The sequence below is a fragment of the Bufo bufo genome, chromosome 7 (assembly GCF_905171765.1).
Source record: "Bufo bufo chromosome 7, aBufBuf1.1, whole genome shotgun sequence".
In the NCBI taxonomy this organism is placed as follows: Eukaryota; Metazoa; Chordata; class Amphibia; order Anura; family Bufonidae; genus Bufo; species Bufo bufo.
In genome coordinates, this window is record NC_053395.1 from 9264886 (window position 1) to 9291892 (window position 27007).

Sequence of the window (27007 nt, forward strand, 5' to 3'; positions counted from 1 at the left end):
AAAGGATCTCATGGCACATAGACATCCACCCCTGAGGAAGCCAGACTTCACTGGCGATACGTGTGGGGCGTTTGTTCCTGGACCCAGACCCACCTTGGTAGTTCTTATACCTTTATTGTATTCAGGTATCAGGCATTTTGATGCTACATTGTCACTTATCATTCATTTACTGTGTATTTTATAGTGCATCTTTCCTCAAAATGAAAACATCTCCCACCACTTCTTTATGTCTGTAATTTCCCATCCTCTTCCCATCTCGATCAGCATAACCCCAAATCCAGCCCAACCGCTTCAATCACCTCTGTAGCACCGATCTCCAATGTAACCCAACATGTCTCTCTGCCTCTGGTTCATAAAATGGCTTCATGTCCTGCCCAAGATCTATTTGTTGGTGAAGCTCTCCCACCTTTACCTCTTAATCATGGAGTAACAAGATAAGTTTCTAACCCAACTGCTTAAAATTCCTGTCAATGGGGTAAATTTACTAATCAAAATATGCACCTATTCTGGTGTAAAGTAAGACGGTGTAAAGTTACAGTTCACATTCTAAAGATGAGACATTTTATCCAACATCAAACACTGATAAATGCGGGTCGTTTTTAGACTCTGTACTGTTACGGCCCCTTTACACTGCCGCATGTTTCGGCAGATTATCGCTAATTGTCATAATTAGCGATTATCTGCCAATGTAAAGGTGCCACCAATTAGCCGCTCAATCATCGGCTAATTGGATCTTTTGTGTGGACACCAAAATTGTCATTTGTCAAAACAACGCTTCTGTGTGGGGACGAGCAATGGCATTAGTAATCCCTGCTCCCCATACTGTGGAGGAGATCGCTGCATGTAAATGTGTCCCAACCACTGACGATTGTGAGGAAGAAACGTTTCTGTATGGAGAAAAGCAATGGCATTAGTGATCACTGCTCCCCATACTGTGGAGGAGATCAGTGGTCACCTCCGCTGACGAGCAAGCGATTGTCGGGAAGAAACGCTACATCAGGTTATTTAAAGGGGCCTTAAGTTTACAATATGTTTAAGACGGCATTAGTAACTCTGCCCCAATATGTCCATTCTTCTCTCCATAAGGCCTCAGGGCACACAGCCGTATAAGGTCCCTTTTACACAATCATCGGGATACCAATGTTAGTGCAATGGGATATTTGGCAATGATAATGGAATTATGTGCCCAAATGATTGCATTTAGGATCGTTTGGGCACATACTTTGCCGATAATTACTCCATGTAGATAGTCCTAATTAACATGGGCTTGTGTAAAAGGACACTAGAAATCCATAGGTTGATGTCTACTCTCCTTATGGCTTCAACAAGTTCATCCCACGTGGGCAATCTGAACCCACTTTTAATCAGTTTCCTACTTCACTACGTGAAATCGTTCTCAGCATCATTCCTTTATAGAATTTGTAGACCATTATGTGTCCACAGCCCTCAGAAAGGCTACAACATCCGTCTCTCAGCTACCATCCACCACAAGTCAGGGCATCCTCAGATCGGTAACAGTTCAACAACGAGAGGGGCACAGGTTGAAGCCAGTGCTCTAGGATCTTGGAGCAGGTTCTATCAGGTCTCGTTCCAGACAGGAACTTTTTGATCTACAGTTCAAAAAAATTTAAAATCCACATGTAATGTTGAGTAACATTGCAGCGCCTCCATTTTGTGTCTCTTGTATTGTCCTGATCTTATGTGATGTTTTGTTCATGTGACCAATGCTCAGCTAAACATATAATTAAAAGGCTTTACAAACCTTGGTCGTGTGCTGAAAGAACTGCTTGTCCCCAGATAAAGAACTCTCCCACAATGCCCATCTTCTCTGTGATTAATTTATACACTGGATCTTCCTGGAAGCAAATTTTAATACCAATTTTGTTGAATTTCCTCTTGATAATCTGAACATTTTTGGCATTCTTACAGGATTAGTAGCAAGTTTTCCTAGTTGTAAAATTCCACTCAGTTTATTCATCACTGTATCCGTGTGTCTCTGATAATCCTCTCATCACCATCTGTATCGTTACTGCATTCAGACCATATTGGCTGGAAATTCCAAGGTAGCCTCATTTCTACAGTCGTAGGAGAAATATGCAAATTTAACATGGAAAAGCAAACGTACCGAAAGTGTTCCCTAGTCCTACCTGCCCTTTCATAACTTGACCCTGTTCTCTGTCCTCAAAAAACTCTGAGATGTGAACATCTCCCTTTTTTCTTTTTCTTATGCTAGAGATGCATATTATTGGATTCACTGGGTCAGAGAATTTCGAGTACTTTTGACAATGTAACATCAAGACCTACTAGTCATCCCAGGATCTTCAGACTGGTACTGGAGATGTCTTCTACATGACCAGGTTCTCATCAGGTTGGAAACCTTTACTTTTAGTCTTGGTAGTTTTACGTCATTGTCACATTTCTATCATCTACTGTACTTGGAAATTTTGAAGTCTGAGGTTCCACTCTACAAGCGGACCTTATAGTCACTCATTAAACAATAACCCATCAATTGGTGCCTATGATCCAGAAGAAAGATACCACCAGCAAGTCCAGTGCGATCAAAAAAGTGTTTACCAGATTTTGGAAACAATCGGCTTGATCTAATTGGTTGAATCTACAGACCTTCTGTATGGTTGTCCTTTATGTTGTCCTTCTAACAATTGTCTCCACAAAATTAATTCTTCACATAAATAATTAGATGCCACAGTATAATTAGAAGCATACCTGATCTATGAAGTGGACACGATGTAAACCATTAAAGTCCTCTACCCGAGCCATTACAATGAGAAGCAAATGAGTGGTCAGAGGAAATCATTAGAGGTGGCGCTGAGCCATCACGTGCAGATGATGCTGCCAGCTGCTATGTCAGGCCTTCAGGTGAAAGTGACTCGTCTTCGAGATGGAAGCCACATGTCTGGACAGTGATTGAGGAGGAGCGGAGGGTGTGCCTGCAATCAGCTCTATAGGTGTGCCTGTTTCGTCTATATATTTATATCTGTACTGACAGGTAAACTCACAAATACACGTTCACATACGAGGACACAACATGGGCATGCTGGTGGCCACACTTGTGTTCTGCAGTGCAGGTGAGATCCTGGGGTTGCTACATGAGGTCTGGATACTAGGGTGGAGGCAATTGCCTGCACATATGATAACCTGATGAGCATGTTTTGAGACCCTCTAGTCCATGGTAGACCTCTGATTTCACTCAAGTTTGAGAACCTTTGGTGCTTCCAGCATCATGGGCATGTTCTTGTTGCCTACTGAAAATTAAAGGGGTTGCGCACTTTGGTAGGGTTCTGGCAATCTCCTCTTCGGCGGACCTGCGTAGGGAACCCCCTGCTTCCTGGCACTGGCTTCCTGTTCCTTCTCTCCTCTGCTGCTCCCCTGTGCCCCTAGTATATCAACCTACATTGTGATGCCGGAGTGGTGACCTGTTCCCCCTGCGGCAGGTGACTATTGGACACGAGGGGATCAGGACACTGTTGCAGCAGCATCAAAACGAAGTTCAGGTCCTTGGAGCGCAGCAGAGCAGTTGAGGACAGGATGAGAAAGAGAAGGGAGCCGGCACTGGGAACCAGGTAAGTAGGCTTCCTTTCTCAGGTCTGTCAGACCTTCCAATGTGCACAGCCCCGTTAAGCTCAGGCCTAAAGCTGGGCACAAGTGACAAAGTGTTTCCAAGGAAATGAGTCCCCGAGTTGTGAAGTTGTTAAATGTTCTATGCTTCCAGGTTCTATCTGGTTCTAAAATATCTAGGCAGTGACCATTATGGTGGCTACAACCGTGCTGACAACCATGGTGGCTACAACCGCGCTGACAACCATGGTGGCTACAAGCATGTTCACAAAGATAATTACCCAGATTTCCTATAAACAGACTGGAATGTCAAGCAGAATTTGTGAAAGAAGTTGAGATTTTCTTTGGAGCCTAAAAGACTGAATAAAACCTTACGGAGCTAAGGATGATGAGGATGTAGTTTATACTGTGTGCTGCTCTGTATTTACAGTTTATAGAGAATCTCACTAATCCGCTCCTCATAATCCACCTAATGGTGCTCAGTGCAACGTCGGCTCCTCTCACATTTCTTACACTGTCACTTGTTCATAACCTATAACCAGCAACAAACCACGTCCTGTACGGTCTAATGGTGGATTATTTCATGTTAAGAGTTTACTATATGGTACATAGGAACATTATAGTAGTTATATTCTTGTACATAGGAGCAGTATTATAGTAGTTATATTCTTGTACATAGGAGCAGTATTATAGTAGTTATATTCTTGTACATAGGAGCAGTATTATAGTAGTTATATTCTTGTACATAGGAGCAGTATTATAGTAGTTATATTCTTGTACATAGGAGCAGTATTATAGTAGTTATATTCCTGTACATAGAAGCAGTATTATAGTAGTTATATTCTTGTACATAGGAGCAGTATTATAGTAGTTATATTCTTGTACATAGGAGCAGTATTATAGTAGTTATATTCTTGTACATAGGAGCAGTATTATAGTAGTTATAATCTTGTACATAGGAGGCAGTATTATAGTAGTTATATTCCTGTACATAGGAGCAGTGTTATAGTAGTTATATTCCTGTACATAGGAGCAGTATTATAGTAGTTATATTCTTGTACATAGGAGCAGTATTATAGTAGTTATATTCTTGTACATAGGAGCAGTATTATAGTAGTTATATTCTTGTACATAGGAGCAGTATTATAGTAGTTATATTCTTGTACATAGGAGGCAGTATTATAGTAGTTATATTCCTGTACATAGGAGCAGTGTTATAGTAGTTATATTCCTGTACATAGGAGGCAGTATTATAGTAGTTATATTCTTGTACAGAGGAGGCAGTATTATAGTAGTTATATTCTTGTACATAGGAGCAGTATTATAGTAGTTATATTCTTGTACATAGGAGCAGTATTATAGTAGTTATATTCCTGTACATAGGAGCAGTATTATAGTAGTTATATTCTTGTACATAGGAGCAGTATTATAGTAGTTATATTCTTGTACATAGGAGCAGTATTATAGTAGTTATATTCTTGTACATAGGAGCAGTATTATAGTAGTTATATTCTTGTACATAGGAGCAGTATTATAGTAGTTATATTCTTGTACATAGGAGCAGTGTTATAGTTGTTATATTCCTGTACATAGGAGGCAGTATTATAGTAGTTATATTCTTGTACATAGGAGCAGTATTATAGTAGTTATATTCTTGTACATAGGAGCAGTATTATAGTAGTTATATTCCTGTACATAGGGGCAGTATTATAGTAGTTATATTCTTGTACATAGGAGGCAGTATTATAGTAGTTATATTCTTGTAAATAGGAGCAGTATTATAGTAGTTATATTCTTGTACATAGAAGCGGTATTATAGTAGTTATATTCTTGTACATAGGAGGCAGTATTATAGTAGTTATATTCTTGTACATAGGAGGCAGTATTATAGTAGTTATATTCTTGTACATAGGAGCAGTATTATAGTAGTTATATTCTTGTACATAGGAGGCAGTATTATAGTAGTTATATTCTTGCACATAGGAGGCAGTATTATAGTAGTTATATTCTTGTACATAGGAGCAGTATTATAGTAGTTATATTCTTGTACATAGGAGCAGTATTATAGTAGTTATATCCTTGTACATAGGAGGCAGTATTATAGTAGTTATATTCTTGTACATAGGAGCAGTATTATAGTAGTTATAGTCTTGTACATAGGAGGCAGTATTATAGCAGTTATATTCTTATACATAGGAGCAGTATTCTAGTAGTTATAGTCTTGTACATAGGAGGCAGTATTATAGAAGTTGTATTCTTATACATAGGAGCAGTATTATAGTAGTTATATATTTTTGTACATAGGAGCAGTATTATAGTAGTTATATTCTTGTACATAGGAGGCAGTATTATAGTAGTTATATTCTTGTACATAGGAGCAGTATTATAGTAGTAATATTCTTGTACATAGGAGCAGTATTATAGTAGTTATATTCTTGTACATAGGAGGCAGTATTATAGTAGTTATATTCTTGTACATAGGAGGCAGTTTTATAGTAGTTATATTCTTGTACATAGGAGCAGTATTATAGTAGTTATATTCTTGTACAGAGGAGCAGTATTATAGTAGTTATATTCTTGTACATAGGAGCAGTATTATAGTAGTTATACTCTTGTACATAGGAGACAGTATTATAGTAGTTATATTCTTGTACATAGGAGCAGTATTATAGTAGTAATATTCCTGTATATAGGTGCAGTATTATAGTAGTTATATTCTTGTACATAGGAGCAGTATTATAGTAGTTATATTCTTGTACATAGGAGCAGTATTATAGTAGTTATACTCTTGTACATAGGAGACAGTATTATAGTAGTTATATTCTTGTACATAGGAGCAGTATTATAGTAGTTATATTCTTGTACAGAGGAGCAGTATTATAGTAGTTATATTCTTGTACAGATGAGCAGTATTATAGTAGTTATATTCTTGTACATAGGAGGCAGTAATATAGTAGTTATATTCTTGTACATAGGAGGCAGTATTATAGTAGTTATATTCTTGTACATAGGAGCAGTATTATAGTAGTTATATCCTTGTACATAGGAGGCAGTATTATAGTAGTTATATTCTTGTACATAGGAGCAGTATTATAGTAGTTATAGTCTTGTACATAGGAGGCAGTATTATAGCAGTTATATTCTTATACATAGGAGCAGTATTCTAGTAGTTATAGTCTTGTACATAGGAGCAGTATTATAGAAGTTGTATTCTTATACATAGGAGCAGTATTATAGTAGTTATATATTTTTGTACATAGGAGCAGTATTATAGTAGTTATATTCTTGTACATAGGAGGCAGTATTATAGTAGTTATATTCTTGTACATAGGAGCAGTATTATAGTAGTAATATTCTTGTACATAGGAGCAGTATTATAGTAGTTATATTCTTGTACATAGGAGGCAGTATTATAGTAGTTATATTCTTGTACATAGGAGGCAGTTTTATAGTAGTTATATTCTTGTACATAGGAGCAGTATTATAGTAGTTATATTCTTGTACAGAGGAGCAGTATTATAGTAGTTATATTCTTGTACATAGGAGCAGTATTATAGTAGTTATACTCTTGTACATAGGAGACAGTATTATAGTAGTTATATTCTTGTACATAGGAGCAGTATTATAGTAGTAATATTCCTGTATATAGGTGCAGTATTATAGTAGTTATATTCTTGTACATAGGAGCAGTATTATAGTAGTTATATTCTTGTACATAGGAGCAGTATTATAGTAGTTATACTCTTGTACATAGGAGACAGTATTATAGTAGTTATATTCTTGTACATAGGAGCAGTATTAGAGTAGTTATATTCTTGTACAGAGGAGCAGTATTATAGTAGTTATATTCTTGTACAGATGAGCAGTATTATAGTAGTTATATTCTTGTACATAGGAGGCAGTAATATAGTAGTTATATTCTTGTACATAGGAGCAGTATTATAGCAGTTATATTCTTGTCCATAGGAGCAGTATTATAGTAGTAATATTCTTGTACATAGGAGCAGTATTATAGTAGTTATATTCTTGTACATAGGAGGCAGTATTATAGTAGTTATATTCTTGTACATAGGAGGCAGTTTTATAGTAGTTATATTCTTGTACATAGGAGCAGTATTATAGTAGTTATATTCTTGTACAGAGGAGCAGTATTATAGTAGTTATATTCTTGTACATAGGAGCAGTATTATAGTAGTTATACTCTTGTACATAGGAGACAGTATTATAGTAGTTATATTCTTGTACATAGGAGCAGTATTATAGTAGTAATATTCCTGTATATAGGAGCAGTATTATAGTAGTTATATTCCTGTATATAGGTGCAGTATTATAGTAGTTATATTCCTGTATATAGGTGCAGTATTATAGTAGTTATATTCTTGTACATAGGAGCAGTATTATAGTAGTTATATTCTTGTACATAGGAGGCAGTATTATAGTAGTTATACTCTTGTACATAGGAGACAGTATTATAGTAGTTATATTCTTGTACATAGGAGCAGTATTATAGTAGTTATATTCTTGTACATAGGAGACAGTATTATAGTAGTTATATTCTTGTACATAGGAGCAGTATTATAGTAGTTATATTCTTGTACAGAGGAGCAGTATTATAGTAGTTATATTCTTGTACAGATGAGCAGTATTATAGTAGTTATATTCTTGTACATAGGAGCAGTATTATAGTAGTTATATTCTTGTACATAGGAGGCAGTAATATAGTAGTTATATTCTTGTACATATATACAGAATAAGAGCAGATACTGAGAATTACACCCAGTATACAGGACAGGAGAAGTAGTACTGTGCAGTGTCCATATACAGTTGCAAGAAAAAGTATGTGAACCCTTTGGAATGATGTGGATTTCTGCACAAATTGGTCATAAAATGTGATCTGATCTTCATCTAAGTCACAACAATAGACAATCACAGTCTGCTTAAACTAATAACACACAAAGAATTAAATGTTGCCATGTTTTTATTGAACACACCATGTAAACATTCACAGTGCAGGTGGAAAAAGTATGTGAACCCCTAGACTAATGACATCTCCAAGAGCTAATTGGAGTGAGGTGTCAGCCAACGAGTCCAATCAATGAGATGAGATCGGAGGTGTTTATTATATACAGAATAAGAACAGATACTGAGGATTACACCCAGTATACAGGACAGGAGAAGTGGTACTGTGCAGTGTCCATATACAGTCAGGTCCATAAATATTGGGACATGGACACATTTCTAACAATGGATGTGAAATGAAACGCACAAGATGTGCTTTACCTGCAGACTGTCAGCTGTAATTTGAGGGTATTTACATCCAAATCAGGTGAACGGTGCAGGAATTACAACAGTTTGCATATGTGCCTCCCACTTGTTAAAGGACTTAAAGTAATGGGACAATTGTCTTCTCAGCTGTTCCATGGCCCGGTGTGTGTTATTCCCTCATTATCCCAATTACAATGAGAAGATAAAAGGTCCAGAGGTCATTTCCAGTCTGTTATTTGCATTTGGAATCTGTTGCTGTCAACTCTCAAGATGAGACCCAAAGAGCTGTCACTATCAGTAAAGCCATCATTAGGCTGAAAAAACACAACAAACCCATCAGAGAGATAGCAAAAACATTAGGCCTGGCCAAAACAACTGTTTGGAACATTCTTAAAAAGAAGGAGCTCACCGGTGAGCTCAGCAACACCAAAAGACCCGGAAGACCACGGAAAACAACTGTGGTGGATGAGCGAAGAATTCTTTCCCTGGTTAAGAAAACCCCCTTCACAACAGTTGGCCAGATCAAGAACACTCTCCAGGAGGTAGGTGTATGTGTGTCAGAGTCAACAATCAAGAGAAGACTTCACCAGAGTGAATACAGAGGGTTCACCACAAGATGGAAACCATTGGTGAGCCTCAAAAACAGGAAGGCCAGATTAGAGTTTGCCAAACGACATCTAAAAAAACCTTCATAGTTCTGGAACAACATCCTATGGACAGATGAGACCAAGATCAACTTGTACCAGAGTGATGGGGAGAGAAGAGTATGGAGAAAGAAAGGAACTGCTCATGATCCTAAGCATACCAGCTCATCAGTGAAGCATGGTGGTGGTAGTGTCATGGCGTGGGCATGCATGGCTGCCAATGGAACTGCTTCTCTTGTATTTATTGATGATGTGACTGCTGACAAAGCAGCAGGATGAATTCTGAAGTGTTTCGGGCAATATTATCTGCTCATATTCAGCCAAATGCTTCAGAACTCATTGGCCGGCGCTTCACCGCGCAGATGGACAATGACCCAAAGCATACTGCAAAAGCAACCAAAGAGTTTAAGGGAAAGAAGTGGAATGTTATGCAATGTCCAAGTCAATCACCGGACCTGAATCCGATTGAGCATTTCACTTGCTGAAGACAAAACTGAAGGGAAAATGCCCCAAGAACAAGCAGGAACTGAAGACAGTTGCAGTAGAGGCCTGGCAGAGCATCACCAGGGATGAAACCCAGCGTCTGGTGATGTCTATGCGTTCCAGACTTCAGGCTGTAATTGACTGCAAAGGATTTGTAACCAAGTATTAAAAAGTGAAAGTTGAATTTATGATTATTATTCTGTCCCATTACTTTTGGTCCCTTAACAAGTGGGAGGCACATATGCAAACTGCTGTAATTCCTGCACCGTTCACCTGATTTGGATGTAAATCCCCTCAAATTAAATCTGACAGTCTGCAGGTAAAACACATCTTGTCTGTTTTATTTCAAATCCATTGTGGTGGTGTATAGAGCCAAAAATGGTAGAATTGTGTCAATGTCCCAATATTTATGGACCTGACTGTATATACCTTTTCCTTTATTATGGTGGCTTCACAATTTGCAAAAATCTACCTTTTCCCCCGAAACACCAGAAAATATAAGCCCCTGATACTTTCCTAGTTCTATCAGTTTCTGGGAATGCTGTTGAGTACTTGCTGTTCTGGGCTCTAAGGACGCTGGTCGCTGTGATGGCGGCCATATTGGCTGCTATATAATACAATCATCCCACGCTCTCTCTACCCTGTGCACCCGTTTTGGTGCCAGTGTAAGACTTGTATAGACAGGGATATGAGCAGCTGGCAGCATTGTGCACCATTAAATGTGGTATATCCAGGCAAGAGTTTGTGTTCCTGGCCTCCTCCAGGGTGTGGTCCTTACAGAAAATAATTATCCGGAAGCAGAACCTTGAGTCACGGCTGCACAAATCATTCTCATTGACTTTTTTCAAGATTTTACGACATCTAATGAGTCATCACGGCAGCAGACGACTCAGGGGCCCCCAGGTCTACATGGCTGAAGTATAGTCAACTGAGCCTTGAGCCCCCATAACAACAATCCACACTGCTCACAGAAGTATCAGCTAACTGGGCAACCCATATGACCAGACCTGGAGAGTATGTCAGGTCTTGGAGTCTTGGTCTTTGCTGCTATTGTGTCCATGATTATGACATTAATCACCTATTGGTGGCCGCTGTGTTCTGTAGACTTCGGGAGATTACTTCTTATGTAGACAAGCAGTGTGGTTGACATTGACATCCCCTTCATGGTCAGATATCAGTTATCGACCCAACAGCAGCTTAAGAGACATTGGTCGTCACAATGAATACTGAGCCCAAAAGTTTATACGATTATTAGGAGATATGAAAGGGGTTTTCAGGACCATCAGGTCACTCAAAACCACCTTAATTACTCATATTCGTATTGTTCTGAAGTTACATGGATTTGCACCTGGGGAACCCGGTCACACAACGCTCCTCCTCTGAAAATTCTCATGTCATGTTCTATACCAGGTGTGTGGTCCAGGCTATGGAGGGGACATCACTATTCTTCTCTATGGCCCATGTGCAAACTCTTGACTCTACCTCATCTGCACATTCACCAGGGAAGGGAATAGTCTTGACCCCATCACAGCAGAAGTAATGTCCCATCCTAGTGATGTCCACTATAGAGAACGGAGGTGAAGGTCAGTAGAAATCAGATGATGGGTCCTGGCAGTCATGTTTCCATGAGGGAGACTTCTGATACTACCGGAGACAAGCTGGATCTTATAGTGGATAAGTATTATATGGAGTTAGATTTTATCACAAAAAGAAATATTATTGTAGATAACCCCAATTTGTGTCTCCCCACAGTGCTCCAGGCGGCACCAGGCGTGGCAGCAGGTAAGACCAACCAGATCCATACATACAGAAGGTTTACGATCCAAATCAGCAGCTTCAGTCAGATAATCTTCACATCTGTTCAATTCCATAGATTTGGGCGATATTATAGTAATTTAGAAGAATTTGTATTTAATAAAAATTTAATCAACTTGATTAAAAAAAATTGTCAGAAATCTTGGCCGTTGCGCATGTTCTGCATTGACCAGGAGTGATTAATGAACGTACACTGAGAAACTTGGTGCAGGGGGCCCACACTAGGTTTTGCAATGGGGCCCTATGAGATCTGTGAACGTCCCTGCAGGCAGCGGTTGTATTAATATCAATGGTAAATGGACGATCAATGACTGGCGATAACCCTGCACGGTCCATTCTTCTCAGTTGTCCCTGTTTGCATTGCAGTCTGTGGGAGGCAGGGATTGCACGCTCGGATTTATGGTGGAACCAATGCAGTCCCAGGGGAATGGCCATGGCATGCGACTCTGAGCTTCAAGGGGAAGCCGAATTGTGGAGGAACCCTGATCTCGGAGAAATGGGTCCTCACAGCTGCTCACTGCTTTGACAAGTAAGTGTAACAGAGTGGAGACTGGAGCAAAACATTTATTCTTGGTTGGAGGTCCAAATTTTTGGAAATATCTTTAATATAATTATTTCATACCCCCACTGCAGGGGTCCTGGTTTTTGTTTCCTCTTGTAGGAAACGGTTCCCTTTATCCATGTTTAATAATTCTGTGCACGGGAGGTAGGAGGATGAATCCCAAGAGGAACAGGGATGGGATCCTCGTGGGCTGGACCACATATAAGCACAACCTTTGGGTTTGTCCAGTGTTGTAGCCCCAAAAGTCCAAGCAGTTCACCTTCAGTCTTTTCAGTCACGCATTACTCAGGCTGTTCCTTCCTATGAGGGGTGGGAATGAGGGTGAACTCATGCCAGGCCTTCTAATCCTGATATTTGGAGGCATGAACCAAATACTTCAGGAGACCCCTTTGATCAATATGATTATGGTTGATTTCCCCATTGTATCATTGACTACCCTTGACTTATTTTGACTTTTCTTCTTCATTTTAAGTACAGCTGTGGATAATAAAAGGGACCCCACACTATGGAGAGTCCACCTGGGCTTCACCAAAATGGGATATACTCCAGAAGAAAGCTCAGCAGTTACTGTTATGCCAATTAAGATCGTGGTACATAACAGCTATACCAACTACGTTGAAGGACATGACATCGCACTGGTGGAACTGTCCCAACCTGCAAATTTTACAAGATTTATCTCCCCCATTTGCCTCCCAGAGAGCACCCACCGATTCCACTTTCGCAGCACCTGCTATGTAACTGGCCTTGAAGATGTTCCAGAAGGTGGTGAGTAGAATTTTGATGGGATGGAAAGGGACCTGTCCACCATCTTTGCCAACTGTTTGCCTCTTATTATCCTACAGTGCCCCTAGACAGTAAGAGGTTACTGCAGAAAGTTGCTCAAACACTAATAGGATGGAGAACGTGTAACTGTATCTACAACACTCACATGAGACCAGAAGTTTCCGACCCTGCAAAGCCTGGTATGTCGTGTATCTTGGACACTATTGGAGCAAAGGGTCCTTGTCTGGTAAGTAGAGTCGTGTCTTCTGTTCATGACTACCTCTATCTCTATATTCATCCTGATCATGTCCTGTGTGCCTTAGGGTGACTCTGGGGGTCCTGTTGTCTGCAATGAAGATGGGGTCTGGTTCCTTACCGGAGCCATCAGCTTTTCTCAAGGTTGTCACCTGACAGATAATCCCACCATTATCACTTCCACATCCTTCTATCAAGACTGGATCCAGCAGTACACTGACTCCTCTGTAACCTTCACCCCCCAGTCCATTAATGTCACAGATGATGTGGATAATGACAACTGCAGTGACCTTCTGAGTAATCTGACCTCAGGTAAGCTCTAGGACTGGACATACTTCATGGCTCCTCAGTATGTAGAATCTCAGCAAAATACAGATTTACATCCTTGTATCGTCATTTAATGGAGAGATGCCTGACCACTGGACACTAGTCAGATGATTTTTTTGAAAAATGTTACATCACATGTGGTACTCCCAGTTGATATATCTTCCTTTAGGAAGTGACAGTCAAGTGACTATATAGATACGGATTACGGCTTGTGATATATTGCCGAACATGGTGTGATTTTTATATACCTAGGAGTATGTTTACATGATATATCTGCATGAGCTACTTGTATACTTACCTCACCAGAGGTTTTTACATTCATGTATATGTTGATCCAATTTTATTATTGATTGTTTACCAATAAATAATCTTTTATCTAACACAAGCGACAACAGATGGTGTGCCTGCCTATTTGCATCTTAGGAATTTTTTACATCTGCTAATTCATTGCCCCAAAAATGACAATTGACTTGATTTTGCCGTCGGCTGAAAAATGCAACCGTTTTGTATTAACTATCTCCACTTGTCTTTCTCCAGGATGTGTATTTTCAGACATTGATACTGTAGGCTCAGTGAGTCCTGGGCCGTGGCCCTGGCAAGTGGACCTGTGGAATGATGATCGAAGGGTCTGTGGAGGGGCTCTGATCTCAACCAACTGGGTTATAACAGCGGCCCAATGCTTCATTGGGTGAGACAATCCACAATGATGGAGAACAGGGGAGGGGGAATAAGAAGGAAGGAGATGGAAAGAGAAGAACTGAAGGGGGTGGATTTATGGAACATGAATGGATGTTAGGAAAGCAATGGGTAACATGGAAAATATGAGGTTGGAAATAGGGAATATGAAGTAATACAGCGGGGAATAGATTTTATTATAGCAAGTTGGTGGAATTAAAGGGCAACCATGTTGTAGATAGTTGCGTCCTTCTTTGCTTCTTCACTGTGTCTTCACCGGTTCCATGTTTCCCTTTCGGTCCTACAGCCCAGACACTTCAGACTCTCCATCAGATTGGTCAGTCACTATGGCCTCCGGGACACCTGCAATGAGGCAGTTCGCTGTGCAGAAGATCAGTATTCATGGGTCTTACATCACTCCAGAACAGGGGAACAATGTGGCTCTCGTCCGACTTTCTACACCGGCACAATTAGGAGCCTACACCCAACCAATCTGTGTTCCCCACGCTTCCCATAAAATTCTGTATAACTCCTCATGTTGGTTCATCGGTCATGAAACCGGTGAGATTCTCCATTTGTGACGTTTTATAAGGCATCAGACCAGGAAGACATTGTACTCCCCAATCTTAATTCTGACCATTTTTTTTTTGTGTTCTTCAGATGACCAAATGGAGACTTCCCTAGGAGTGAAGATGGATGTAGTTGGCCCTAACCAATGCAACTGCATCTACAGTAATCCAAATTCTGGTAACTCCAGTGTCTCCATACTGCCTGGTATGATATGTGCCACCAGACATGAGAATATGGAGGGCCAGTGTCTGGTAAGTGTGATCTTGAGGATCTACAGTGTTGTTGTGATCTCCACTTCTAGTGGCAGGAGGAATGAATTGCATGCAGGCAACACACTACCGATCATAGTGTCACTGTTCTTCCAAACAAAAAAACACCTAACACTTCAGGAAATTGAAGCAGACTCAGTGTCTAGTGCAACCTAGCTTCTGAAGGAAACACGTCCCTGAGTGGACAACCCCTTTAAGTCTTAAATGAATATGACACCTATAATTAACATTGTCTAATACTATCATTATAATTACCAAATACATGGTTAACAATAAATGTTTAACATCAAGATGGGGTGCCCTCGGTGGCCAGTTAGAGGCATTACACCACTGTGGTCATTCTTTTAAGGAATTACTTTAATACATTTCCGCTACTTTCTTGGCAGAGTAATTTTGGGGGCCCTCTGGCATGTAAGGAGAATAAGACCTGGTTTCTGGTTGGCATGCAGAGCTTTGGAGGAGGTTGTAACACTTCACTTCCCAAGGTGTTTACTGACCTCACACAATATGAAGATTGGATACTCCGGGGGACTCGAGACGCCTTCTTCCGCTCACAGCTGAACACTCAACCGGCACTGCTGGATACAGATAGATGCTCATTCAATAGTCCAAGAGGTAAAGATCAGCCAGGACCAACGTGAGATCCCATAACACAAATCTGAGACCCTAGAGTGAGGTCCCCGGCTAGTGACATCACTACTACAAGTGATGACATAACTAGTTTCTTACTACAAGTGATGACATCACTACTTTCTTAGTATAAGTGATGAAGCCTGAGGAAGGTGATGGTACACAGCTGAAAGGCATAGCTATTTTATATTTTAATGCTTTTTTTTTTACAAAAAAATACAATTTCACAAAACACCAGTGCTGTGCCCGGAGTTTCCCTATTTTTTATTTTTTTACACCTTTTACTACAAGTGATGACCTCAATACTCTCCAAGTATAAGTGATGACATCACTACTTACCTACTATAAGTGATGATATCACTATTCTCCTACTATAAGTGATGACATCACTATTCTCCTACTATAAGTGATGACATCACTATATTCTCAACCTATAAGTGATGACATCACTATTCTACTATAACTAATGACATCACTACTTACCTACTATAAGTGATGACATCACTATTCTCCTACTATAACTGATGACATCACTATTCTCCACCTATAAGTGATGACATCACTACTCTCCTACTATAACTGATGACATCACTATTCTATAATAGAGGACTTCACTACACTTCTATTAAAGGTGATTAAACAGTTATTAGTGATGACACAATTTCTCTTGAATTACAAATGGTGACATCACAACTCTAACTTTCCAGTTCTAAAAGGTGACATCACTACTTTTCAACTCTACAGTATATCATGCCTTCACTAGCCTTCCTCTATACACAATGACATGATTGCCTCCAACTATGAATGATGACATCAATAATATTGTGCAGTTTATCATGACATCACCGAGTCAAGGTAAAATCATTACTCTAGTGCTGACTTCACATCTCCAAATATGAGTAGTGGCATTGGTACTCTAGCTGAATAATGACATCATTAAAGCTCCGTCAAATATGATGACATCACAACTATATGTCTGTAATGTCACTTGAACTTTTTAGTTATCAGAAATGACATCACTATTCTGCGATTCTCTAAAACCGTCATTACTTCTGCAATCTAATCATGTGTTGCAGCTTGTGGGCGCTCAGTTACTTCTCCTGGACCTGTTGATGAGGTCACAGATAAGACGTGGCCATGGCAGGGCAGTTTACGGCTATACGATTCCCACGTCTGCTCTGCTGTGATGATTGCTGAAACCTGGTTTCTGGTTGCTGCTCACTGTATTCCTAGGTATTATGGGACAGGTGGCTGTGGGTGGACTGTTCCTACATGGGCCAACATGGGGCTCACACATGCCATTTCTCTGCAGGTATAGCTCTATTAGTGAGTACACAGTATCACTGTCCAGACAACTCCAGGATGGGCCCAATCCTCGAGAGGTGACACGTAAGATCAAGAGAGTGGTGCCTCACCCAGGATACAATACGAAGACTGGAGAAAATGACCTGGCACTGGTGGAGATGTTCTACGGAATCACTTTCAGTGACTACATTCTGCCCATTTGTCTCCCTCGGTACCAGTCTCTACTTCTTCCCACTAGATGTTGGGTCAGTGGTTGGGGAAAACTGTACCCCTCAGGTAGGTATCAACCTTTACACCACAGCCCACAGTGGCACTACCTCCCCTAATCCACATAAGTAAATATGCACATTTCACATGGTGGGATTGGTGGGTAATTATACCCAAAGTCATATGGATGTTGCCAGATTAAGATATCTCCCTGTTCTAAAATGTCAGTACCTTGGGTTTATCCCAGAAAATGACCAGATAACCAGGACATATGTCATCTTATTCACGGCAGGTGAAAAACCACATTGTCAGTCTTCATGTAACACCTCCAGGATGGGTAGATTGTCTACCTAGAGGACATTTATTGATCTGTGTTCTTCTCTTATCTAGACGGTATCTCTTCCTCTCCACCTCTGAGACATCTGGAGGTCTCCCTGTTGGATGCCAAGAATTGTGGAGCTCAAGGAAACATTACGCAGAGTGGTGGACAACAGTGTGCAGCTGCCAAACGAGACAACACATTGACCTGCCTGGTATGTACATAAAAAGCTGAGGGAGATACTGGGAACGGGGATAAGTCCTGAAACAAACCTCATGGCCATCGTCCATCAACTTCATTGCCCACAGATGGATTCCAGTGCTCCACTGGTATGCCAACCCAAGTCTGGAGGTCCCTGGTTCTTGTATGGTATGGCTAACCAAAGGTCTCCGCCCAAGAATTCATGCCCCGGAAACTTTACTGAAGTGATGCCCATACTGCCCTGGATACAAGAGGTGGTTCCCAACAAGGATCTTAGCTATTTGGCAAGTAGTACGCCAATGCCAGACGCAGGACAAAATGACTCCATGCCCTCGGCCAACACAACAATTGTTCCGCCATCTCTACACAGCACAACGCTGATATTACACAGCGCCAGTACCCCCAAGACAGACGTCTCCTGCTCAGGTGCCCAGGATGGAGTTACCTGTTCTGGACACTCCACAACCAACACGTCTGGAATTTCACCAACAATGCGCTCCGGTGCAGGGTCTGTGTGGTGGAACCAGTCTACACATTGTCTTCTGCTTCTCCTAAGTCTTGTTCTCTGCTGCTGAGGACCTTCAAAGACTGCAGCTTATTTCAGAGCCTCCTGAGCAGCATTCATACTGCAGCCTTCATGAGTAGCATCACATGTCACCTGTCAGACATTGCATTCTCACAAGTCTTATGGAGGATGGAATTAGCAAACTTGAATTTTTTTTGTACAGCAGATGACCAACCAGGTGTCAGACACATACATTGTTACTTATATGTATATACCATATACCTCTCCTGAAGGTAATGCAGATTTGTAATGTTTGTAAGTGATTTCTTAAAGCCGCAGCAGTAACTGTGCAGACACTTTTATTTTTTGCAGCTCTACTTTTTTCTTCAGGTTCCCAGTGCGGACTTGACTTCCTGTCTTGGTGACCATTGGTGCATGTGCACAAGTGGTGACTTGTTTTAAAGGGAAGGTGTCATCAGAAAGTGACCTATTGTTTAAATCGTGTTTTTATATTTACTATATTTTTAAAGAATTTTGGGTGACGTTATTTTTCATTTTCCATGTTAATATCTATATTTAACCCCTTAGTGACCACCCATATGCCTTTTTACAGCGGTCACTAAGGGGCCTTAGGCTGGTCCACCGCCTTTTCACGGTGACCCGGTCTAAGTGAAGTGGAGAGCAGGGGCACGGCTCTCGTATGAGAGCCGCACTCCTGTTCTAACAGCCCGGACCGGCAGAAGTGCTGATCTGAGCTGTTTAACCCCTTACATGCCCTCATACAGCTATACAGATGGAAAAATAAAAAAGTTATAGCTCCTTGGAGGTGACGATGGAAAAAGACAGAAAAACGCTTGGTCAGTAAGATCCAAAACAGGCTGGTCACTAAGGGGTTAAACAAAACCCATGAAATCCTGCAGTTTTCGTACTGACCACTGGGCCTAATAATTGGCACCACTTCTTGGTCTATACAGATCACTTTACTGCAGTTACCTGCTTATCTATGCACAGAGGGGATATAATTACAGGAAGGACTAGAATGACAGATAAGACAGGATAGGTGATTGTCAAAGCTTATCTACTCCACCTCCCTGCACAATGACCTCTGCTCAGGTCAAAGAGCCTAGAAAACTCTCCCATAGAAGTCAATGAGGTCCCCTCCTGACCATTGTGTCTATGTGTAACACCCCAGAGTGGTGTTACCATTTCTGCACCTTGCTACTGTCTTTATTGGTCTAACCTCATGTCATCTTATGCATTTATTCTAGGTCCTCCACACTGTGCATTTCTAATGTAACTGTTCATGTAATGTGCCTGGTTCACCAGCAGGTGGCAGCAAATATGGCAGAGCTATAGTTAGAGAGAGTGGAACTTACCATTCCATTCTAACCCCCTTCTGAAGGGGAGTGGGCTAGTCCTACTTCCTGCAGGAAGGGTGGGGCAGATGTTCTAGTCAGTCTAGCTTACCCCCAGCTAGGGGAAGGGTATGCAGGGGCATGTCTCTGCTGGATGTGCCCAGGCCAGTCAGAGCACCCTAAGCTCTGCTGTCCATGGAGGCCAAAACTTAAAGCCTCAGGAGCCAGGAGGAAAGTTCCCTGGCATAACCTAGAGTCAGGCTACAAAGTGAAGTGCAGCCTACAGAAGAAGCTGAGTTATACAGCCAACCTGTCAGTACAGCAGAGTCGGAGAGGAACAGATATAGCAGAGTGGAGTTTGCCTGACAGTTTCATGCTAAAGCCTGCTGGGACCAAGACAAAGCCTGTAAACCATTTTGGAGAATGTCTATGCAAAGTAAAGCTGCCATTGAACTGCATCTCGAGGTCTGGACTCAAGTTATTCTTTTTTATCCCTCAATTATTCCCCCTATTTATTGCTTGGGAGCCAAAGCCTGGGGTCCAGCCATATCCAGGTAGGAGCACCGTGACACATAAAGAGACATTTTAGGCCGCAACATACCACTCAACATTTCCTGGAACACGTTATAGGAGGGCCCTGGGGGAAGGCGCCCGTGTGCATATGGCCCATGGGGCTGCCGTAAAGCAGTTTTATTAATGCTTTCTAAATGCTGTTAAGAACAACTCAGGCAAGATGGCCGCCCCTATAATCATGCTCAAGATGGCCGCCGCCATAATAATGTTCAGAAAACAGTATAAAAAAATCTGTAATCAGAAAATAAAAACAGATTAGAAAAAAAGGATGTGGTTTTAACTGGCAGAAAACATTTTTGGTGACACATTCCCTTTAAGTCCTTCCAGGGAAGGCCTGATCTGTGCCTCGTCCTGCCGGTATACTGGAAGGTACATGAATGAATAACTTGTATAGCACTACAATTGCGAACTAAATCGCCTCAAGGAGCTTTTTTTGCAGCCGTTTGCCGCCTGTGCCTTCAGAAGAGGTGGGTCTTGAGCTTCTTCCTGAAGGCCAGATGGTTTTCTTCTGAGCGGATCTCCGCGGGTAGAATGTTCCATAGCCGGGGTCATAGGACTGCGAACCTTCGTTCGCCTTTTGATTTGTAGCGGATCTTGGGGATATAGAGGAGATTCTGATTAGCTGACCGGAGGGGGCGACCTGGGGTGTAGTGTTTTATTTTGTCACAGAGGTATTGGGGTGCTTTCCCTTGTGTACATTTGTGTGTGAGGCAGAGGGTCTTAAATGTGATCCGATCCTTCACAGGTACCCAATGGAGGGTCGTCAGGGACAGGGTGATAGATTCCCAGGTTTTTTTTCTAGTTATCAGTCTGGCGGCTGTGTTCTGGACAACTTGTAGACGTGAAATTTGGTATTTGGGAAGTCCTAGATAGAGGGAGTTTGCGTAGTCAAGTCGGGAATTGATGGTTGTTCCAACTACTGCTGCTGCGTCTCCTTCAGGGATGAAGGGGATGAGTCTACGCAGCAGGCGAAGAAGATGGTGGGATCCGCTGACTACTGATCTTATTTGTGCATCCATTGTCATGTCTGAGTCAAAGATGACTCCGAGGCTTTTAGCTTTGGTGCTGGGAGTGATGGTTTGTCCAAGGATGGTAGGTGGCGTGTATGTCGTGCTAGGGTTTTTATTTCGGTTTGCATGGAGGAAAAGGAGTTCTGTTTTGGAACCGTTGAGTTTAAGAGAGCTCTCAGTCATCCAATCGTCGATCAATGAGAGGCAGATTTCCAGGGCGTGGTATTGGTCTTTTTTGTTGGTAATGCGTAGGTAAAGTTGGGTATCATCAGCGTAGGAATGATAGAGCAGGTCCTGGTTGCTGATAATTTTGAGGAGAGGTCAGAGGTAGATGTTGAAGAGCACGGGCGACAGGGGTGATCCTTGAGGGACTCCGCATGTGATTTTACGTGCTTCTGAGGTGAAGGCTCCTAGTTTCACTTTCTGGGTTCGGTTCTCCAGGAAGGATGCGAACCAGGATAGGTCAGAGTCTGCAACTCCGGCTACTTCTGTGAGACGAGTGAGCAGGGTTTGGTGGTCCACTGTGTCGAAAGCTGCGCTGAGGTCCAGCAGCACCAGGAGACATGATTCTTCTTCATCTGCTGCTTCGAGGGCATCATCCCAGATTTTGAGGAGCGCCGTTTCTGTCCCGTGGCCAGGGCGGAAACCAGATTGAAGTGGGTCCAAGAGTTTGTGGGTATCCAGATGGGGTTGTAGCTGTTGTACTACTGCTTTCTCGATAATCTTGGAGATGGTGTTAAGGCTTGTGACCGGTCTGCGGTAATTTGGGTCTTTGGGGTCGTGATTGGGCTTCTTTAGGAGGGGTTTGATTATGCCTTGCTTGAGGGAGATCGGGACTATTCCTTCTTTGAATGAATGGTTTATGAGGTGTGTTATGGTGGGTGCCAGAATGTCAGTGCATTCTTTCAAAAGTTTTGTGGGAATAATGTCATTTGGGGATGTGCTGTCTCGGAGGCTTCTGATAATGGTTTTAGTGTTGTCAATGGTGATTGGGACCAGAGTAAATCTCGGTGATTGTAGAGTATTTGTGTGTTTTTTTTCTTCTTGCCTTGGGTAGATGAGGTTGCTTGCTATGTTCTGTTGAATTATTTCTCTAATGTTTTTGATTTTGTCAATAAAAAAGTCAGATAGCTCATTGCAGAATTCTTGTGTTTCGTTTGCTGGAGGCTCTAGACAGTTATGGTTCATAGTCTGAGCGACTAGTTTGAAGAGTTCACGGGGACGGTTTATGGCTTTTGAAATGGTGTTGGAGAAGTGTTCTTTTTTTGCTGTGAAGATGGCTTTGTGGTATTTTTTGGTAAGTGATTTGTAGTTTGTGTGGTATTCCATTGTTGGGTTCCTTCTCCAGGCTCCTTCGGCTCTTCTGCGTTCTTGTTTCAATGCAGTAAGGGAGTCGTTGAACCAACCTGAATTATTTTTGCGAGTGGGTGCTCTATGTATTGGTGCGACTGTGTCTGCTGTCTGTAATAGTACTGTGTTGAGGGTGTTGAGTGTGTCTTCAGTTGGGCAATTTTGTGTTAGCGCAGCTATTTTGTTAGATAGTGTGGTTTTGAAGAGTTGTGAGTGTAATTTCTTTTGTGATCTTGTCCAGTGTGTCGTTTTTAAGTGTGTTGGTTTTTGACAAATGGTGTGAGTGGTTATTTTAAATTTGATGGCGTGGTGATCCGTGTTCTTTCCGTAGTATTGTTTGGGAGCTGGTTGGAAGTGGTGTAGTAGTATTCCTTAGGCTGAGGAGAGTGCTAGATGAGTATTTGATGGTGCGCATGATGGGTGAGCGCTCTGGAACGCGTGCTACCATCCGGAGCACACCCGCGGAGCCGCCGACACACAGACCGCACACCAACAGGCGCCCCCCGCAGGCCACAACAAGCACCCGGCAAGAAGCGCACAGCGCCACAAAGAAGACCATCCACCCACCACAAACGTATAGCAATATATGAGCGATATGGTTATAAAACCAATTTATAATTATAAAATCAATAGCAGTGTGGCTATAGTGGTCACGGTCCTTCCTTAAAATTAAAATTAAGCTGCGGAGCTCTCGCAGCTTATCATCCAATAAAATCAATGGGATTATTGTCCACAGAATTGCAATGCAATACAAGAAAAAAAATATAAGAGAATAAAAGTGTAACAATACAATATCAGGTCAGCTGGGGAACCTCTACATGTTCTCATGCAACATTTCATGAGTCAGAGATTTCATGTTTTATTACACCGGACTGTAATATCAGTGTGGGACGTGACAGCGATATATATGGTAGGACTATGATAGAATTATTATCAGGTGGGAGACGCGGGGTTAATATCTCACGGCTCTGTAATGTCATGCTGATGGTCATTCGGCCCACTAGGTGGCGCTGCTCTCTGGCGTTTTCTAAAATATACGACGTATGTACCGTATAGACAGCGGCGGAGGACCTGAGAGGGCGCCACATTTTCACCTCTTGTGTTATGTTCGCTACCTTAGTCGTACTACATGTGCCAGCATGCCCCACCAGAGTATCATCTGTTTACTGTGAACAAATCTATGAATATTCCTGTAATGTCGAAGGAAAATAAAATTCTGTTCTATAAACATTTTTTATGTTTTTTCTCACCTACTCTGAATTGCAAAAACTTCTGGGCTGCAAATATTCCTGGTAAAAAAAAAACGTTCCCCAAGAGCGTAATCCCTGATCGCATGCTGATACGGTATCATATGACACATAGGATATCAGACACTGGCTTAAAGGGGTTCTCCTATGGTCATTGTAAAAAATGAAAATCAGATATCTACTGTAGTGTTGATCGAGCACCAAAGTGCTCGGGTGCTCAGGTCGAACACCTCGGGATGCTCGGGTGCACTACCGATCACTCGAGCACAATGGAAGTCAATGGGAGAACCCGAGCAGTAAACCAGGCACCGCCTGCTCTGAAGAGGGGAGGGCGTCTGGTTCATAGTAAAAGGTCAGAAATTGATGGAAACACCACCGAAATGGTTCGGGAACAGCATGGACGGGATGTCTGGACGCATCTTGGACTCCCAGGTCGCTGCTGAGAACGATGTTGTCCGAGTAGTGCGCCAATATTACAGACTGACAATAATACGCACCAAACCGAAGATAAAATCGATTTTAGAGGAAAAATTGTTAGGAAACATTCTTTCCTGTATATTTACTTGTATATAAAGTGCAAGTGCTGCCAAAAATTACAAGGAAGAGGCACTCCGATACAACCGGTATATCACATAAAGGAGGCCTCATTCACATTGTGGTACAATTGTTCAGGTAGTGGGACTCCTGCACTCTTAAAGCCTATGCACTAAGTGAAAGGGCTGCCAAAAATTACAAGGAACCGGCGCTCCGATACACCCTTTATTACACATAAAGGAGGGCATCATACACACCCTTGAAAAATTATGATTGATGGCCTGCTGGTGACCCTCTAAAACATTACAGGCAAAGGCCTGCTGCTGATCTGACCATCAAAAACATTAGGGGTGAGGGCCTGCTGCTGAGCTGACCATCCAAAACATTAGGGGTGAGGGTCTGCTGCAGAGCTGACTCTCTAAAACATTAGGGGCGGATGCCTGCTGCTGATCTGAGCATCTAAAAAATTATGGGCGAGTGCCTGCTGCTGAGCTGACTATTGAAAAAATTATGGGCGAGAGCCTGCTGGTGAGCTGACCCTCTAAAAAATTACATTGAGGGCCTGCAGGTGAGCTGACCCTCTACAACATTAGGAGCGAGGGCAGGCTAATAAGCATGTTGATATGATGGAAGAGGAGGAGGAGGAGGAGGAGAAAAGGTAGATTGAACCATATACCCTTGTTTGTGGTGGAAGGGGTGCATGGGAATACAGTGTATTCAGTACATTATAAAAAACACATGTAAAGTGCCTTTATGTTCAGCTGCTTTCCTCTGGTGGAGTAGAGAAGTCAGGGGCAATCCAGGCCTTGTTCATTTTTATAAGAATCAACCTGTCAGCATTTTCAGTTGACAGGCAGATGCGCTTATCAGCTATTATGCCCCCAGAAGCACTAAATACCCGCTCTGACAAAATGCTGGCGGCAGGGCAGGCCAGCACCTCCAAGGCGTAGAGCGCCAGTTCGTGCCACGTGTCTAGCTTGGACACCCAGTAGTTGTAAGGCACAGAGGGATCACTGAGGACGCTGACACGGTCTGCTACGTACTCCTTCACCATCTTCCAAAACATTTCTCTCCTTGTGACACTGGGCCGCGCATCAGGGTGAGGGTGCTGGCGGGGTGTCATGAAACTGTCCCATGCCTTGGAGAGTGTTGCCCTGCCTCTGTTGGAACTTCTGTGTGTTCCCCTCATCTCCCTTCCTCAGTTGGCCAAGGAACTACGGACTCTGCTGCCAGCGTTGTCAGTTGGAAATTTTTGGGAGAAATGTTTCCACAAGGACCTTCTGGTATTGCACCATTTTGCTCGTCCTCTCCACCACAGGAATGAGAGATGAGAAGTTCTCTTTGTAGCGGGGGTCGAGAAGGGTGAACAATCAGTAATCCGTGTTGTCCAAAATGCGTAAAATGCGTGGGTCACGGGAAAGGCAGCCTAACATAAAGTCAGCCATGTGTGCCGAAGTACCAACAGATAAGACTTTGCTGTCGTCATCAGGAGGATGACTCTTAATCTCATCATCCTCTTCCTCCTCTTCCTCCTCTTCTGCCCATCCACGCTGAACAGATGGAATTAAACTTCCATGGGTACTACCCTCTGTAGCGGAGGCAACCTGCTCCTCCTCCTCCTCCTCATCATCATCATCATCATCCAATTTGCGCTGAGAAGACGAACTGATGGTGGTCTGGCTATCACCCTGTGTACTGTCTTCCCCCATTTCCACCTCTTTCACATGCAAAGCGTCCACCTTCATTGTGAGCAGCGAGCGTTTGAGTGAGATGGGCACAGAAGTGGTATGGTGACGCGGATAATATCACCGCTCACCATCTGTGTTGATTCCTCAAAGTTGCGTAAAACCTCACAGAGGTCAGACATCCATGACCACTCGTCGCTTGTGACGAGTAAAGGCTGACTGGAAAGGTGACGACCATGTTGCAGCTTGTATTCCACTACTGCCCTCTGCTGCTCACAAAGCCTGGCCAACATGTGGAACGTGGAGTTCCAACACGTGCTCACGTCGCACAACAGTCGGTGAGCTGGCAATTGTAAGCGCTGCTGTAGCGTTGACAGACCGACGGAAGCTGTCAATGACTTGCGGAAATGGGCACACACGTGGCGCACCTTCACCAGTAGCTCAGGCAAATTGGGGTAGGTTTTGAGAAATGGCTAGGCATGGGATGTGTGTGAGCTTGCTGAGCTCCAAAGCGCCCATTATCAGACACAACCATGCCTGGTTGTAGGTTGAGTGGTGACAGCCACAGCTCAGTCTGGTCTCTTATCCCCTGCCACAGCTCTGCGGCGGTGTGCTGTTTGTCACCTAAGCAGATAAGCTTCAGCACGGCCTGTTGACGCTTCCCCACTGCAGTGCTACACTGCTTCCAGCTATCGACTAATGACTGACTGGTGCTGCAAGAGGATAATTCTGAGGTGGAAGTGGAGGAGGAGGCGGGGGAGGAGAAGTGGGGGTTGGAGTCACTAAAGTAGGTGGTGGCAGAAACCCTGATGGAATTAGGGCCCGCAATCCTTGGCGTCGGTAGCACCTGTGCCATCCCAGGGTATGACTCGCTCCCGGCCTC

General features: G+C 42.5%; 1 protein-coding gene across 1 annotated transcript; it reads left to right on the forward strand.

Annotated features, from left to right (window-relative positions):
* The first annotated feature begins 3030 nt into the window (after window positions 1-3030).
* On the forward strand, window positions 3031-19164 carry PRSS53 (serine protease 53). Its single transcript, XM_040440885.1, has 14 exons — window positions 3031-3086; window positions 11721-11750; window positions 12150-12312; window positions 12818-13110; window positions 13188-13354; window positions 13431-13674; window positions 14227-14377; window positions 14672-14925; window positions 15025-15185; window positions 15590-15818; window positions 16910-17066; window positions 17146-17414; window positions 17736-17878; window positions 17973-19164. The coding sequence occupies exons 1-14, from the start codon at window positions 3047-3049 to the stop codon at window positions 18438-18440; spliced, it is 2769 nt and encodes a 922-aa protein (XP_040296819.1). The 5' UTR covers window positions 3031-3046; the 3' UTR covers window positions 18441-19164.
* Window positions 19165-27007: the final 7843 nt, after the last annotated feature.